Here is a 17,942-nt window from a genome sequence, read left to right as displayed (position 1 = left end):
GATCCAGCCTTTCTCATATGAAGTCTGTTACATATGGTGTTAATATATGGATTGATACTATGAAAACCGAAATGCAGTACCACTGGGCTGCTCGTATATTAGGTGATATGGGTGGGTGCATAAACAGTCTCAGGATGAGAGCTGCTGATTTCCGTCCAAGATCTGTGAGATGCAGATGGAGCTGACTGGAAGCACAGAGATTATAGCCTGCATTCACAGATGTGGGGCATCTGACTCAAGATCTTCTAGGAACTGACCCAAGATCCCTAAATGAAATCAGGGCAATTCAGACAGTAGGTTATAAGCCTCAGCTCCCAGGGCAATGCCTGCACTGTGCTGCTTCTTAAACCAGTTTGCAGCAGGGGCTACAGCTGAGTACACTCAAAACATATGGAAATACATGGTCCTGCAGAGTGCTGAATATCAGCAGGTCCCCATTTATTCACACAAAAAGAGGTCTTTGCACCTTTCTGGATCAGAGCCACTCTGTTGTAATATTGATACGGGATCATTTCCCATCACCTCTTTGCAATGTTTCAAAGGATTTTGGCTTCTGCAGCAATTTAACCTTTACTCTCATGCTTAAGTAATTCAGGTCAGGAATCAATTACTTTTAAAACCAAAAGCTGGGCTAATAACCTGAAAAGGACCTTTGAACCTCTGTTTCAGCTTCCAGAGGGTCAGCTTTGCATTCACTGTAATAATCCTGCCTTTACTGCAATGGAGTTCTCGGAGAACTTCATCTCTGTTGTATTCATGTAGCTCTGGAATCAGGGAACCTCTGCCAAGATGAGGGAGAGCTGGATTGGCTGCCTTGAAGTGCCATACAACCCCATTTCCTCAGATCAAGAGGGCACTAGATGGTAGTACTTTATACCAGAGTCAAACCATGGGAACAATTCATCTCTGAGGCAGGCAGGGAAATGATACTGAAATGAGTGGCACTGCATCTCTACCAAGGCATGGACAATCAGTGTGTTGGCTGCACCTGTTTAGTTTGACTTGCCTGAAGGATTCAGGACTCAGATTTCATGACAGCAGTGATTTCAGAACAATGCATTTTCAAGAACACTCAAAATAAAATGCACAGAAGATGTAACGCTGGTTTTGAGATATCGTGTGCATATTATGGTAAAAAAAATAGACAATTATTTCATGATAGCATGGATTTTTGATCCTGGTAGCCTGTCTTTCCCTTGGCCATTTTGTCTGGGACGTTGATCTGATTGACTAATAATGATCCATATGCCATGTTATCCCTTTCACGTCATTCTCCAGCATTTTCCTATGTGAGTAGAAGCCGGCAGCTCTGTGCAGAATTCAGGTCTCTCAAATGGCTGGAAAAGATGGAGACAGAACACAGCAGCTTTGTAAACTAAGTCCTAGGGTACACTGCAATTTGGAATTGTTTAACTCAGTTCAGTGCTTCATCCACTACTACATTGTAAGGAATATTCTAATAGAAAACAGAATAAAGGACTATTCGTTAATGCCGAATTATTTGCAGGCCTCTGCTGAAAAGGAATAAGCCTCCTGTAATGCTGCACTGCAAATGACAAGTGGGCATATACAAACACAGTGTGTTTCACCCTTGAATAAATGCTGTTGCTTCAGACTTATACCAGCCTGAGTTCACGTGCTGGATGTGGCTCTCTTCCAGTTCATAAGCCTATGACTCCCCAGAGGCAGTTATGGCTCTGACTCACAGATGTTATCTCTGTTGTGCTTATATGACAGTAGAGCGTGAGGATACCTTGATCTCAAACCAACTGTCCCCTACACATATGTTCCTATGCCAAAGAGGAGCCTGCTGTGCTTTTTCCTCTGCTAAACACATGAGGTTTTCTTTACAGTGTTTCTGGGCTCAGAGCAGTACCTCCCTCCTTGCCATGATTTACAGATCACTTAAGGTATTTACAAGCGATGTTTTTCCATCTAGGCATGTGAAAGTTGTCTGTTTCTTCACCCTGTCTCCCTACTGCTCCTTGATTTCAACACCTGCTGTGTGTACTGCACTGGTTAGTGTGAGTCACCAAAGCTGAATGACTAATAATGATCCATATGCCATGTTATCCCTTCCACATCATTTTCCAGCATTTTCCTGTGTGAGTAGGAGCAGGCAGCTTTGTAGAGAACTCAGATTTCTCCCAGTCACTGACCGGCTGACCACCTGGGGAAATCCAGATGCTGAACTCTGAAGTGAGGTACAAGAGGCTCAGTCAGTGAGCAACAGCATCAGCATCAACACAAAACATTTATGGTTTATCTTCTCCCTAATGCTTGAACACAAGCCCAGCACTGAAAAACAGGAGAAAATATACAAATGGCACTAGTATCATGTACCAGACTCTGTGCTGTTAAAATGACCTTAACAGTCACGAAGCCTGATCCAGAGAGGTTCATCCTAGATTGAATGTCGAGTCATTCCTCAGGAGCTAAGAAGCCTGAAACAGCGCCAAAGAAGGGAGAAAGGAGTAACAGCAATGAAATTGCTTAGCTTATACTGTATACATTCAGACAGTCTTGCGCTGCAAGTAGCTTCCCGAGTGCTGAACCTGTTTGCCCCAGAGAGATGTCCTTTCAGAGGATGTCTTGGATTAAGGTCCCATATGGAAGGTGAGAAAAGGAATTAAATAAAAGATGAGGCAAATGGAAAAAGGCCCTTGTATTTAGCAAGCTGCCCGGAATTCTGGTAGGTGTCAGCTCAGTTTAATTTCCAACGAGGCCATCTGATCTTCCCTCTGCCACAGAGATGGGAACAGACAGGGAGTTCTCTCTACCTCCCTTTGGCCCTATTTCCTTTTTAATCTTGGAACTTAGCAGTGCAGAATGGTCACAACTACCTACCCTGTTAGCAAGCGACGACTTCTGTCAGCACCAGCAGCTTTCATTGTGCCTGACCCAGAGACCTCACATAGGAGGAAACCTCCTATATTGCTTTCCCCTGGAGAATCCCCCAGCCTACTCCTTCCAAGTAACACTGGGCTTCTTCTGGGGTGTTTAAGAGGAAAGGGGGAAGTGCCACAGCTCTTCAATGTCAATGAGTCGATGAGCTCAATGACTAGCTCATTGAATGATGCTGCAAAAAAACACTTTTTCCTTGTTTGTGACCTAGGCTACCTCATTCTTCCTTTTCTGAATTATTACTTTATAACCAACCTTCCCACCCTCAAAAAAAAAAAAAAATGGCAATCAAACCAAACAAAACCCAGAAAACCACCACGGAGTATTTTGTAAAAGCCTGCTCTGGAAGCCAGTAGTTCCTGCTTTCTGCTGTAGTAAAACTGCCACAGAGGACTAACACTGTCTGAAATACAGCCCTGAGGCAGAGGCAGTTCAGGAAAGTCATGAGAAGAGCTGACCCAAGAAGCACACATATAGACTTGATTGCAACTGAAACATGCATCTTAGAATAATTCGTCTGAATCACAACTACTTTCCAGGCACCAACAGACAAACTACAGAGCCCAGCAGAGCTTTCTAAGGATGCACAGGACCCAGTGCCTGGCATGCATAGGTGTGGAAGGGACCATGGGCACCACCAGTGCTAATAGCAAAACTTGGATCCTGCCTCCTGACTTTGCTTTAATAATTTCCTTGCATGTTAAACACTCTTCCATTCATCCCCTCCAAGAAACAAACACCTACAAGCCATTACTGAGGTAGGCTAAAAAATAAAGGACAGAGAAAGACATTAGATTTAACAGCAGCAATGTGGAGGCTTTTGAAACAGATGGTGACCTACCGATTGACAGATTGGATCACACCTCAGCTCCATCCAGCCTAGTACCCTGTCTCCAACAGTTGCCATCACAAAATGCGTAAGTAGGAAGTGTGAAAACCCTGTATCAAGCAGATGGTGGATGGTAGCTACTCCTATTCCCTTTTCTTCCCAACATACTGGTATCTTACTGGCTTGAGAATGAAGGCTCAAGGTTTAGCAGCCAGTTTTGGGGAGGATAGCAATAAATGAGAAAACAGCTAAGGCTGTAAGCAGCCTTTCAGTTCTGCGCAACTCTGCATGGCTCTGCTTACTGCATGCTGCTTTAAGAGAAATTATTAATGGCAACATACCTGGATATCACAGGATTTTTGTAATTTTCTCTTGAATTCTGTTAATGACAGAGTCAGAGTCACATCCCATATGAAAAAGTATACAGCTAAAGTAAAAGTCGGAATGTAGAATAGAAACCCCTCTGAGCTGACATTTCCTGAAGCAGAAGCAGCCTTAGTGCATCCTACTCTTTCTACTGATTCTGGGAAGCTTTTCAGTCACCTCTGTCTCCCTAAACATCAGGCCAAACTATCACATAAATATTTTGCCTTGAGACAAAGCCAAATTAGTGTTCTGGATTCCTACCTCATGACCATTTCTTATGGACTTTAATTCTAATCATGTCTCAACAACCAAGGTTAGAAGGTGGGCTTTAAGCTTATTCTACATTTTGGAGAGTGCACTAGGCACATCTGCACATTTGTCATGGATTTCTGTGAAAGCTTGATTTCCACTTTTTATAGACATAAACTTTGCAGCATTAGCAAAACACTTTTAAATAGTTCCCAGTGAAACATCTGCACTGAATAAGGCATCTAGAATGGGGTAAAATTAATAATCACAATGTAGGAACACAGAGGAAACCAAGTAGCTTTTTAAAGCTGTGAAACTAGAAAAGAGAAATTGGTATTACCTCTCCTTTCCCCCATGCCACTGTCATATGTGGATTCTCTGAGGTCTAATACAATGAGCTTATTAGCCTTTTTTTCACTAATTACATCTTTCTCTTCTCTTCAGTCACTATTTTCATAATTTGCATGAACTTACTATTTTGTGACCTTCATCACTTACATTACCAAATCAGGTAAAAATTGGCCAACAGTTCAAAAGCTTTATTGGGGTACATAAAAAAGGATGTAGATAATATGGTCACAGAAGATCAATTTTAAAATAGATGTAGGTAAACGGGCAAAGGAACTCTACACTACCACTTTTTGTTAGCATGAGATCCCAAGCAAATTTAGCAAATATATTTCTGCAGTTTTCTATTGTTCTGTTTCATTGGGAACACAGTGATAGATGCATATTCCAAGCTGGCATATTATGCTTGGGTAAGGAAACCTGTTGTGCTGTGATCAGTGGAAAAGACCAATCGCCTCCCGCTGCTCACCAGAAAACTGTAAGTAGGACAGAGCTGTAGAATCAGTGGTTCGAAAAGTTCCTCAAATGCATGAATGCTCTAAAACAAAGGGAAGAATTTTCTGTTGCAGGCAGTGGAATTTCCATTGCCTTGATTTAAGCCTTTGCATAACAGTAGCAGAAGACCTATTCGATATGGTACCTTGGAAGCCAATTTCTTAAAAAATCTTTTTTGTGTGTTCTTGTTGTAGGCAGGCACAGATCAGAAACCTTGCAACCATCTATCCAGCTGTGACATATTAGATTATTCAAGGCTTTGCAGCATAAAACAGATTCTGGGTCTTGTGGTGCTAAGCCATTGGCCTCGGACAAGTGCCAGCTTGGGTTATTCCATTCTGCTGACCTAAATTCCTCTCACACAGTCAAGTGGATGCAGTATCATCCTCCACTTCCTGTCCCAATTTGTAGCACAGCTTCTTTTCACATACACAGGTATTTTATTCTGCTCTTCAGAGCTGGTGGTTAAGCCAAGACTGGTAGGAATTGACTCACCATGGTTAACAGATAGGAATTTTAAGAGATTGTGTAAGCCCTGAGATGCCCACCCTAAACTAAGTTCTGTCACTGGTTTCCCTTTTGATCTCAATCAAGTTGCTTAAATTCTTCTCTTCTCCCCCCCACCCCCACCCCCACCCCCACCCCCCCGCCCCCGCCATGGGCAAATTCTTGTTGAGTAAGTAAGAGTGTAAAACCAGATGAAAGCTAATATGAATATACGGGTCTTTTTCTTGTATATATCAATTGTGCAATGTATTGCTTCCTGCAGTTTCACATCAGTGCCTCCCCTACCAGGGATGCTGACAGAGCTCATCTGGATCCAGTTGTCATTTGAAGATGTGAGGAGCTCTTACAACTTAATTGGAAGTTAAGGGAGCCTCTAACAAAACCCTGCTTCTAATGCGCTGTGGAATTCTTCACTGGTAACAAAGAAGAACCAAGCTCTGCTATTTCCTTTTGAGACAGCTGTCAGTTGTGGAAGCTCTATCTTCTTACAAAATCATTTTCAGAATAAAAATCTGAGGAAAATGGGGCACTGGGTGGCAGTGTGTGTAACTGTGCCCAGGACATTGCCCACACATAGCAAACCTGGCATCAGACTTCAGGGAACCAACCACCGAGTGTGGGTGGGTAGCAAGTGCACAAAAGCATATTCTGGTGGACTTCACAAGCTGGAAGAGCTCTACCATTCCCACATGCAAACAATTCTGCTATCAGCACAAGACATGCCACCCAGCAAAGCTTCTTCCTTTCCCATCACAGAAGAATGCCACTTGCCCACCTACCCAAAGGACAAGCTTTTTTCAAACGAGATGAGTATTCCCTAACACCTCCCAACTATCAAGTTTAATGAAAGTAGGATAAGTTAAAAAAAGAATTTTGATGAAGTTTTAGTAACAAGACAGCAACATTTTGTGGTAAATCTTTCACAGCAAACAGAAAGTCTGCTAGCATTCACAAACTACTTCTGTCTTAGACACCTGCAGTGGCTCCTTTACTTCACACAGACCAAGGCAATCAGGAATAATCTCAGAGATGCTGAGGGAGCAGAGGGCTATTTAAAAGATCCAATCTGGTTCTCTATTTTTTAACACTGTGTAAAGATGTGCTTCATGTCACGGGTGTGTGGTACTAGAAAAGCACCAAGTTAAGACAGATGCTGTGGTGGTAGGTAAATAACTTCAGTTCTTTGATTTTAACCTGCGTGAAGCAGGTAGCTATATGTGAAGTCTGTAGCAGGCTAAGAGGCTTTCTTCAAATGAGTACATGAACTGCCTAACATAACATGAGCCAGCTAAGGAGGGACCAAAGCTTCTGCCCAGGACAGGTAAGTTGAGCTCCAGGCAATTAACTGTGTTTGTGACACCCTTATTGACGCATTAAAAAATAAACTGGTGTGTAATCTACTTCACACAGACCAACGTGATCCCACAAAGGTTTTGCCGCAAATATAAAAGTATTTCTTTTTAATGCTCTTATAAAGTTCTGTTTGGCCTCTTGCAATTCTTTTATTCCCTCCTACTATTGGGTGAGGCAAGAGCTGTGCTCCCAACCAAGAGCTGGCTACATTCTAGACAGCTTGAATGCCATCAGTCCAAGCAGTAATATTAGCATGATAGATGCTGTAAAAATACTAAACACTATAAAGTATGTTCATGGTGAGGGATCCCCTCAGTTTGCTATGGAGAAGATTCCTTTCTCTTCTTGGAGCTGTAAAGATTCCCACTGAACTTTGAAGAGACCCCTGCAGCCACGCAGGAATTACTGTGTCGATAAGCTACTGCTGACTCAGCTAAGGCAACTCATGTTACAAAGTGTGATTCATAAACATCATGTATCATCAGTGGGTTCTTCCTTCAGCCAGTAACAATTTTTTTTAACATTACTTGCTTCCATTTTTGTACAGATGCTTTTTCCAGTTACATGATTTGATAAAAAATTAGCACCACCTACAAAAGGCAGGCAGACTCCACAAGTAGATTCTGATTTCTAGGTCTTAAATGGCTGGGAAAATGGTGGGAGCTTCATTCCTCTCTGTAGGACTGACCTGCTGGTTGACCTCCAAGAAATCAGTGAGATTGTCTAGCCTCAGCCATATGACCCAGAAACCTCTGTATTTTTCAAGGAACAGGGGAAAGGTTCATTAACATCTTTCTAGTGACCAGAACGATTTCCTACATTGCTAAATGCTAACATATTGCTATGTTACCATTAACAAATTCCTCCTGATATCAAGAAGGGTCCTCAACATGGATGATAGGGACCTGTATTGAGTCTAACAGGAAAACCAGGAGATGCACAAATCTCTTTGGCTCCACTGAAATACTCTTCCTAAAAAAAATCAAATGTGCCTCATACTGAATCCCAAATTGTCATAAAAATAATGTGAATTCATGTGACATTATGTCAAGCCGACCGTGGCTCATACTAAAACCCAAATCTTCGTAATAAAAATGTGATTTCATGTGACTTTGTGTCAATCTGAATTTGTACAATTGCAAAGCAACTCATGTTGGCATCACTGGGTCAAACAGGCTGATGCTGCAAGCTCTCCTGGCAATCATACTCTCTCTCCCATACCAAACCCCAGCTGAGGTTACCAGAAGCACCAAGATTGATCCTTGGAGAAGAGCTTGGACAGATGGGACCTGATCTTAAGTATTTTATTCAGTTTAAATCTGCTTTTGTGCTCTTTCTTTAGGCAAGCTACCAAATGCATTTGCTTTCTTAAACCTAGCTCAACTGCTACAACTAATATCAAATCCAAGAAGAACTGTGGTCTAAAATCTTGATTGTATGTTCTCCAAAAACCACATTTTGGTCACACCACATTTTATATACATATTGAGCAAAGTAAATGGCAAAGGCATTCCATGAACCTGTAAAACATCCTTGGCATTCACAACATACAATCCATTACAAACACTGACAGCTAAAATTGGATCCCATGCTATTCAACTAAAAATGTTGTCTTTACATGATGGAACACAGCCACAATTGCTTTCACTCAACTATATGTAACAAAAAGGGTCCCAAATTTTTTTCTCAGTTGATATTTTCATCACCAGCATCTCCCACTGTCTTGCTAGTTTCAGGTTATTTGGTTCCTTGTAGTTTGGTCCCCAATGCTAGCAAGTGGGTAGCCAGCACACACTTGTAAGAATACCAGTGCACAGTATAGGGCCTTACCTGTGTTCACTAGCATGTGAAGATTCACAAACAGTAAAATCAAACCTGACATGGAAAAGAGCTTTTCGGATCCTGTCTTAGCACCTTCCAGAACCCTTGAAACATCAGTGGCAATGAAAGACTGAGAATGGGCTGCTATTCCAGTATCACAAGGAAATTAAAAGCACATCAGCACTGCTGTTGCTCTATCATTGTTCCATCACTCCCTTTTCTCTATCACTTCTCTGCAAGGACTGGGCTTAGGTATCTTACACAGATCAGTTCACAGGTATGACTCTCTTTAATCCTCTTGTTTCTGCTTTTTAAAAAACTGCATGCTTGAAAAATGAATAAAACCATCAATAAAAGGGTACCTAGTTGCTCATAGCCATGGGTTTGCAATCTGCTGATGGCTCCTATTTCATGCACAGGTGTGATATTGTCACACAAAGGCTTCCTGCCTGCACAGAACATCAGCACCTCCTGGGGAAACAGGGCCCCCAAATCTATGCAAATGTAGTGAGAATTAAAAAAAAGATGTCTTACCCACATGGGTGATAACCGTAGTCAGTCGCTGGGTGAGCTCCTGATGTGACATCTCTTCCTCTTTTAACCAAAAAAGCATTTCACACAGGGAACTGCACAGCATCCAAAAAAAGATGCACCCAGAGTGGGAGGCTGCACACTCACTGCCTCGCCTGCACACAAAGCGAGGACCACTCCCACGGCACAGCCCTTTCAGCTCTCACATCTTCTGCCGACTGCTCACCTCTACCAATTTCCTGCCGTACACACATGGACCTGGAAACCCTCCCTCCAGAAGGGGATTTTACCCCCTTTGGCAACACGAAGGAAGCAGGAGGGGGGAAATAAAAAAGGAAAAAGAAGCAGGCGAGTTGATTGCTTATGGCTTTTTTTCCCTCCCGTCTCCCGCGGATGAGGCGAAGGATAAAGAGACAAACCAGCAGGCAGATACCTTCCTCCAGGGAGACTTTTGGATGGTGATGCTGTGAGTCAGGGAAAAATCCTGGAGGTAGGAATGGCATTGGGAGGAGTGGAGCTGGCAGGAGAACAGTTAACAGCAGCAGCTGCTCTGCAACACTCTCTTCACCAGCCTGCCTGGAGTCGAGAAAAACCCACCCGCAGCCTCTTTTGCTCCCCCTTGGCCCCTGGGGCCCAGATGCCCTGCAAGTTGTCCCCAAGTGGAACCCTGCAATGTCCCCAGAGACTCTCCTCCCACCCTCTCTGAAAGCCCTTGCCTGACAAATGGGGCTGCTGCGTACAAAGGGGTCAGTGGGCTTTTCAGGGATGTTGTGGCCGGAGATTTTTTTGCCCCCCCTGCATGGACAGGATCCCCAGAATCCTGGTGTTACTGAGCCCACACGATCCTGTACAGCTGCACATGTACAAGAAGGGTGAATTAATTAGCCCTGGGTGGTCAGGACTTAGCTGCTATCATGGCCATGTTGCTCAGCTGTGCCCACGGGAAGGCAGGCACTGGTGGACATCAGTGGGCCAGAGCACGTCTGCTGGAAGCAGCTGGCCCTGGGTGCCAGGGACACAGCTGAGCCTTGCACAGATGCATGACTGCCATAGGGCAACTGGCTGCTGAGCTACAGGAGAGCTCCATCAACCCTCCCAGCTACAGACCCAGCTGAGATCTGAGAAGAGGAAAAGTAAGGCAGGCAAGAAAGTGAGAAAGGGCAGAGCATGACAGAGACTTGTATGTCTCCATTCCCTCTTTTCGCCTCCTCCTTTGAAGCCTACCTGAAGCTCTATGTAAGACACTTCTGAAAATAGAAAATTTACTATGCATCTAAAAATGAAGAAATAAAACAGAGAAGAGTGCAGCTGTCTGAAAGCTCTGCTCTATTCCTGCAGAACAGATTCAGCTTTAATTCCAGATTTCTCTGGAATCCATAGGATTTTCCCTGGGTTCACCTTTCCACACATGTCAAAGAACGTGACATGTATACACAAAGCTGGAGCTGTAAAATACCCCTGTGGATTCATCAGATCTTACAGCACAATTAGTGCATCAGTCCTGCCGTTGCAAAAGGTTTCATCTACCTCTGTAATAGGAAAATCCGATAATCAGCTGGCTGACCTACAAGCCAGCCTGAATCTCTCTGCTGTTGTCCTCATTTTCGGATGCTTGACCAACTGTACTGAGAGGTTTCTTGTGTAATTCTGTTCAGTTAGTTTAACAGCAAGTCTCCTGAAAACAACTGGTGAGGATGACTTCAGAGCCACCCACCTGCCAACATTTTGGGATTAAAGCAGAAAACATTATTTTTTTTTTCCTGAGATCCTCTTTTTACTGCCCATCTGTGCAGTAAAGTTCAAACTATAAGGACCCTGACCAATGTTACAAGGATTCCCTCAACCAGGAAAGAGATGCCATCATCAGGAAATAAAAGCATATGGGAAGAAGACTGACATGCAGATATAATCTTTGGAAGGGTCTGAAAGACCTGGGATGCTTTATTTTGCTCTTGGAGGTTACAGATTGCAGGTAGGAACATGGGACTAGAAAAGTCATAGTGTTTCCAGACACTTAACATTTTGGTTTTGGTTTTTGGTTGTTTTTTTCTTTTTTTCTTTTTTTTTTTTTTCCTGCAGCCAGACACTGTATAATCCCATTCATAAATGAAATAAACTCCACCAAAAAGGGGTGTAGATGGTTTGCTCTCACTACTCCTGTAGCAAGGCTGTTCAAGAACATCAAGGATAGCTAAGAGCTATATTAATTCTCAGTTATTTTAAGAACGTATGTTCCTATACCAACATGGTTATTCAGCATCAGTAACTGCAGACACATGCACCCTTGCTGTTTTAAGATTCTTATTCATTATTTGGGTCTGCTGGCTTAGTCTGCTTTCCAGTTTTCCACTATACCTTCAATAACTTTTGAATCTGTTGGTAAATAGCAATCCAGTTCAGGAGACAAAAATTAGTTCTTACAGGTTCACTGAAAATTAGCAAATGTGTACAAAATCTGAAAAGGGAAAGCATGCAGCAGAGACTGAATAATTATGTTTTGCTGCTGCTCCCTGCCCAGCTTATACAATGGGGTGGGTTTCATAGGATTCAGTCCAAGTTGAGGGTGCCATCCTATGAAGTGAGTTACAGTGAACAAAAGGAGGAAAATCTGGGTTATTTTGGTGGGAAGGTTAGGGCTGTGGGATACAGCCACAGGACAGTAAACTCCACCATTTACCAGTTATGGGATTATTTCTTTACACTGCCAAGATTCAGTGGTGTCTGCATTAAAAAAGGCTGCTGTCCATAGTGTGAATAGCAGTTACAAATTCCCAAATAGAAGAGCCACAGGGATTCAACCAAGTCAGAAATACTGCAAAAGTGCTGACAATCCACAGTTCTAGTCCCAAATTAAGAGGGGGAAAAAAGGAGCCTGGACTACAGGGAAATGAAAGACCTCCACATGCCGCTTGAGGAATGGCTCAAAGATGCTGGAGCAACTTAGTCCATCACTGTTCTGGTAACAATTTCCAGTGCTGTTAATACTTGTGAAGTTGAGCCAGCACTTTTATCACAAATACAGACTCACCCTCTGAAAGATAAAACCCCTGCTGTTACACGTGTTAGAGGTAGAGAGGATGATGATTTACATTTCAGGCACAAACCAGGGTCTCACCAGAAAGCAGGGCTGTACCAACACCATGATTCACTATTAAAATGATGGCCAACGGGCAAAAGAATTTGATTGCTCTATAGAGTGACAGCCTGACAAATCACCAGCCACTTACTAGATCCTGAATCAAACAGCTGAGGCCATGGTAAGCCATTTAAATAAATAGTAAATTCCACACTGCAAACAGAAAGTGTTTACAAGATCCTACGGCCTGGTCAGGTGGAAGAGGAAACTCTCCAAGAAATAAAATTTTAAAAAATAACAACAACAACAAAAATCTGATTTTTCCTTCTTTTTCATCTTATATTGCTATATATCTCTTTCTTGTGTTATTAAAAACCATTCAGCCAACTGAAACCAAAGGGCTATTAAAGATCAGAATTGGACTGCCCATGAAACTAGCCTATCTCCTTCACTGCATTATCTCCATTTTCCTAGTCCTACGTAACCTATAGAGGCTCAACCATCTCTTAGTTTTTCAAGAAAATCTCCTTCCAGAACACAGTCACAACTTTCTGGTGTACAGAGTGTATCTGAAGACACTTTCATACCAGAAAAAAAGGCAGGATGATGGAATAACAGAAAAGCTGAGAATCCCTTCCCCAGTTTTCTTCTTCTCTAAACCAGCTAATTTGGCATCATAGCTCTTCCTCCTTTAACTTTTGTCTGTAGACTGTCTGATACCCATTATCAAAGGCCAGGGCCCTATTATTCACTGGGAAGAACTCTAACACTATTGGCACAATCAGGAAACACAATTACACTGTCAACACTCTGAATGGTTATGGCAATACTTCAGATCTGCAGCACATTTCCATTACTAGAAGAAACTGGTAAATGAGTCAGATAGTTCTTTGATGCATACCTACAAAGAAGGCACACAGAGTTCTGTTTCCTTTCTGTAACATTAACCACGTAGTAAATGAAAATACCACTCCATATTTCAAGATTTCTTATTTCTGTCCATTTTAGAACATTTCACTCAACAGTGCTCTTGCCTAGCTTTTAAAAGGGTCACATGACTAGGGCTTCCCTGGCTGTTCCCTGGCTCTCCACTGCCCTTTCAGTCAGCTCCAGTGACAAATCTGGGCCTCTTTGCTGAAACCTGTATGTACGCTTTTTCTACTGAACACAGCTACCAATCTGTGCCCAGGTCTCTGCCTTCACACTTAACCTCCTGCCTAAGCATGGCAAAGCCTAACCTGCTTTGCCTCAGATGCTGTTTCAGCTACTTTACTTTAAAAGGAGCACAACTGTATCTAACATCCTTTCTGAAGAAAGAGAGCCAGACACTGAAGACACTAGTTTTAGCAAAGCTCTCTGCCCCTTTCCGTTTTCTCCTTCCCCATCATAAACCTTTTTGTCACCATCATTTACATCAATCATTCACTGTCCATGCTGCAGAAGAAGCTGTCCTGACATAGACTGGGGGGGGTAGCGCATCTGTGAGTAGGACCATTAATACACCCTTACGAAAGAGTGTATGAAACAGGCCACTTAAAGAGAGAGCTCCTCTCCAGTATTCCCCTTTCAAATTGTAGCAATCTGTAGTTCATGGATTTTCTGAGTCCAGGTTTGCATTTGCCTGATCATATTTAACACTCCACTTCTTTATGAATTTGCCTAGTTATTTTTTGAATCTATTTATAATTTGATAGCCATAACATTTGGTAGTAACAAGATTTGGAATTGAAAAATGCATTGGGTGAAAACAAAGAAACAAACTTCTTTTGGTTTTAAATCTGAATCCTGATAGTTCAATTTCAGGCCTGTGGTTCCTGAGAAGGAATGAGTAATACCTATTCACAGTACCCATCTTAGCCATGACTTTCCATACAGTGATCACAACCCTCAGGCACTCTTTCCTGAGCTGAGCCGAATGCTGTCCTAGCTGCTATCTCTTCATACAAAAAAGAAAAAAAAAGAAAAAAAAAAAGAAAAAATACAATTCATACTTTTCAGCATTCTTGCCATCTTGCTTTGAACCTTCTCTTGTTTACACAGCTTGCACAGTGAAACCTACCAGTTTCAGTCTGCTCTGTGTTGCTTATATAATTCTGAGAAGTCTTCCAGTGCTGAAAGTTATTAGAAAAATGTTTGTGTTAAACTTTGAAGAAAATCCATATATACCTATTTGTACCGCATTAATTTCTTTCAACACTTTCCCCTTTTAAAACAAAGCCTGAATTTTTGACAAAGCTGTTGGACAGTGATCCTGTAATTTCTAGGTGAGTTTACTTCTTAAATTCTATGCAGTTTATTTTAAGGAAGCCACTTATCCACTTCCAGTGTCATGAAAAAAACTCGAACTCATCACCCAGAAAGCATTAACGTCAACTGGATGAAGGTCTAGATTGATGTAGGCATGGCCAGGTCTCCAGGGCAGCAGGCAGAGTAACTGATAAAGACAGATGTCCTCCCCCTAATCAATTATCTTGTCCTATTACCATGCCCCTTACCACTAAAGAAGCTCTTGAACCCCCATGCCATAGTTGTACACCTACAAATGCCGACATAAGACGACTGGGAAAGAAGCAGACCAAACGTCCCATTTAGGTCAGTTCAAGCTGCCTTGGCAGTTCAATACTGCTCTGCCACCAAACAACGTAGTCCCTACCCATCCCACCAAAAGCTCCCACTTTTACCTCCTGTCTTTCTTAGTAGTAGTGCAATGAATTGGATCATTTCACTGAGCTGCTGGATTTATTCTTGATAACTGTGAAACTAGATTTGAGGTACTTGGAAGATACTGGGGTTCAAGTGTGGCTGGAGGATCTGGCTATGATGAAAATGAAGAAGGTTGCTTTCAATCAGTATCAGTAATGAGTTATCTGCCACTGGCATACTGTATTTCTTAAAGACCAACACATCATAGGTTGTATAGTTTTATAAATTAAAATAAATAGTTTTATATGAAAACAAATCCAGCATCCACCAAATGATTAGCATCTTACAACTAAACTGGCCTTTCTGTGCATTAGATCAGCAGTTGCTATGGGCTACATCTGAGGAGCACTGATGAGGCTAGTGAAAAACAGTCTTTGCATGGGAAACACTACAGTCAAGCGAATGACTCAATCAAACTCATTATTTCTGAGTTTGATCTGTTGGACCTTAAGATGGTGAGTGAATGCAATTCAGTAGAACAGAGCAAGCAGAATTTTCAGTCCTTGTATATCTGAGGGAAAGGGAGAGAAAAACAGGGACCAAGAGAGAGGAGCTTGCATTTCATTATTCCTTTCTGGAATTCTTAACTTTGGTTAATGATACAAAAAGTTGTGTTACAAAGTTCATGTAGCAGACAGGAAGTTCCACTGCACTGCTGAACTGAACCTGAGACTCATACATAGCTCACAAAATGCTCAAATGCCAGGAATATTTAAAGCGGCCCAGTTAGGGAGAACGGATCAAATATAGACCACCAAAGAGAATGAAGCTTTCTTACAGTTTCAGAAAGCAAGCTAATCAGTTATAGCTGCTTTTCCATCCTTACCATTTCCAAGTTATCATGACTTAGAATTACCAAATATAATCACAGTGGGAGAAAAAAAAATATATATAAAAAAGGCATTGTATTTTCATCTAGAACAAGACAACTTCAGTAATTATATGTGTAGGCACTTCTTGCTGCTAAGGCTATGCTCTGGATTTCATGCTTCAATGAATGCCAGATGAGAGGAAACAGCTTATTTAAAATTGTCCAGACAAAGATTATAGAGTTGCTTCACTGACACAATGAAGTATTTTCAGCCTAAATTCTTTCCTGCAGCTCCTTTTTCAAAGACTGTTCTTCTGTTGCCATAGAGACCATTCCAAAGCTTCTCTTTTCCATTGCACAGGTTCTATTCCGGGTAATCACTACCATGGCTGCCCAGGCCACTCTGGCTGTGCCTCATGCTCAGAAGTAGCCAAGGTGAAATAGTAAAGCAGAACATCTGTAACCACACAATATACAGCTGCTGACAGCAGAATTACTTCAAATTTTTACCCACAATGCTCGTACACAGTTGGGCATGTAAGCTGTAGCTACACAGTGCATAAAGCTACATGTGATTCACAGCTATAGGCTGTGCAGAGAAGAGATTCAGAGCAGCCCTGCAGTTGGGGGCGTTGGTCAATGAGAAAATGAACATGAGCCGGCAGTGTGCGCTCGCAGCCCAGAAAGCCAACTGTATCCTGGGCTGCATCAAAAGGAGCGTGACCAGCAGGTCCAAGGAGGTGATCCTGCCCCTCTACTCTGCTCCTGTGAGACCTTACCTGGAGTATTGTGTGCAGTTCTGGTGTCCTCAACATAAAAAGGACATGGAACTGTTGGAACAAGTCCAGAGGAGGGCCACGAGGATGATCAGGGGGCTGGAGCACCTCCCGTATGAAGACAGGCTGAGGAAGTTGGGGCTGTTCAGCCTGGAGAAGAGAAGGCTGCCTGGAGACCTCAGAGCAGCCTTCTGGTATCTGAAGGGAGCTTATAAGGATGCTGGAGAGGGACTCTTCGTCAGGGACTGTAGTGACAGGACAAGGGGTAACGGGGTAAAACTTAAACAGGGGAAGTTTAGATTGGATCTAAGGAAGACGTTCTTTACTGTGAGGGTGGTGAGGCAGGGGAATGGGTTGCCTGGAAACTGTGAATGCTCCATCCCTGGCGGTGTTCAAGGCCAGGTTGGACAGAGCCTTGTGTGACATGGTTTAGTGTGAGGTGCCCCTGCCCACTGCAGGGGGGTTGGAACTAGATGATCTTAAGGTCCTTTCCAACCCTAACTATTCTATGATTCTAAGATGTGGGCACGCAGCACAACTGCCAAATCTACTAGGATGTGGTTTTGTTATTTAAAGGGAACTGTCACATCACACCCCTCATTGTTCCCTTGGCTTTACTGTAATGGAGATTACTAGAAGTAATGTGAAAACAAAAAGGATTCACTTTTCCCTCACTAGTAGCTTTTGCACAAGAAACCCCCGCGCCCGTACACCTGGGGGAGCTGCTCGCATAGCCACAGCAAGGGCCGGGGCCGGTTTTGACAGTGAGGACCATACGATCACAAATCCTTAGGGACAGCCGCAGCTGGCCAGGCCTCGGACAGACCTCGCTGTCGTGCGTTTCACCTCCAGAGACACCACACCCCCTTCCCCCCCCCAAGATGCACCTCAGCCGCCATGGCAACGGGAGCAGCTCCTGCCTAATGCCGCAATCTCCTGACAGGAGGGCCCTCTCCTCAGCTAGATTTCAACACTGCTTTTGTCCAGCGGCTTAGGGCGTTTGGGAGGATTGACGATGATCGACCACAAAGCGACCGCAGCCAGGCAAAGCGCCAACTCCACCTCCCCCCCCCCCACCAGACGCCCGGCCATGGCGCCTTGAAGTCCTCCCCCTTCCGCCTTTCACGCCAGGAGCGGGCGCATGCGCAGAGCTGTTGGCGGGCCCCGAGCTCC

At 43.2% G+C, this 17,942-nt stretch overlaps 1 protein-coding gene across 2 annotated transcripts in view; it reads right to left on the bottom strand.

Moving 5' to 3' along the window:
* Positions 1 to 9,509, bottom strand: part of MCF2L2 (MCF.2 cell line derived transforming sequence-like 2) — a 180,727-nt gene extending 171,218 nt beyond the window's left edge. The window contains exon 1 of one of the 2 annotated variants that reach the window (XM_065674463.1): positions 9,407 to 9,509. In XM_065674463.1, the coding sequence (XP_065530535.1) occupies positions 9,407 to 9,509 (103 nt within the window). The remainder of the gene's footprint in view (positions 1 to 9,406) is intronic. The other variant, XM_065674466.1, reaches the window with a different exon arrangement.
* Between the last annotated feature and the right edge of the window lie 8,433 nt (positions 9,510 to 17,942).

This window comes from Lathamus discolor, chromosome 3 (genome assembly GCF_037157495.1).
Source record: "Lathamus discolor isolate bLatDis1 chromosome 3, bLatDis1.hap1, whole genome shotgun sequence".
Lineage (NCBI taxonomy): Eukaryota > Metazoa > Chordata > Aves > Psittaciformes > Psittacidae > Lathamus > Lathamus discolor.
The sequence above is the reverse complement of the archived record's forward strand: the minus strand, read 5'-3'. Positions and strand labels throughout refer to the sequence as shown.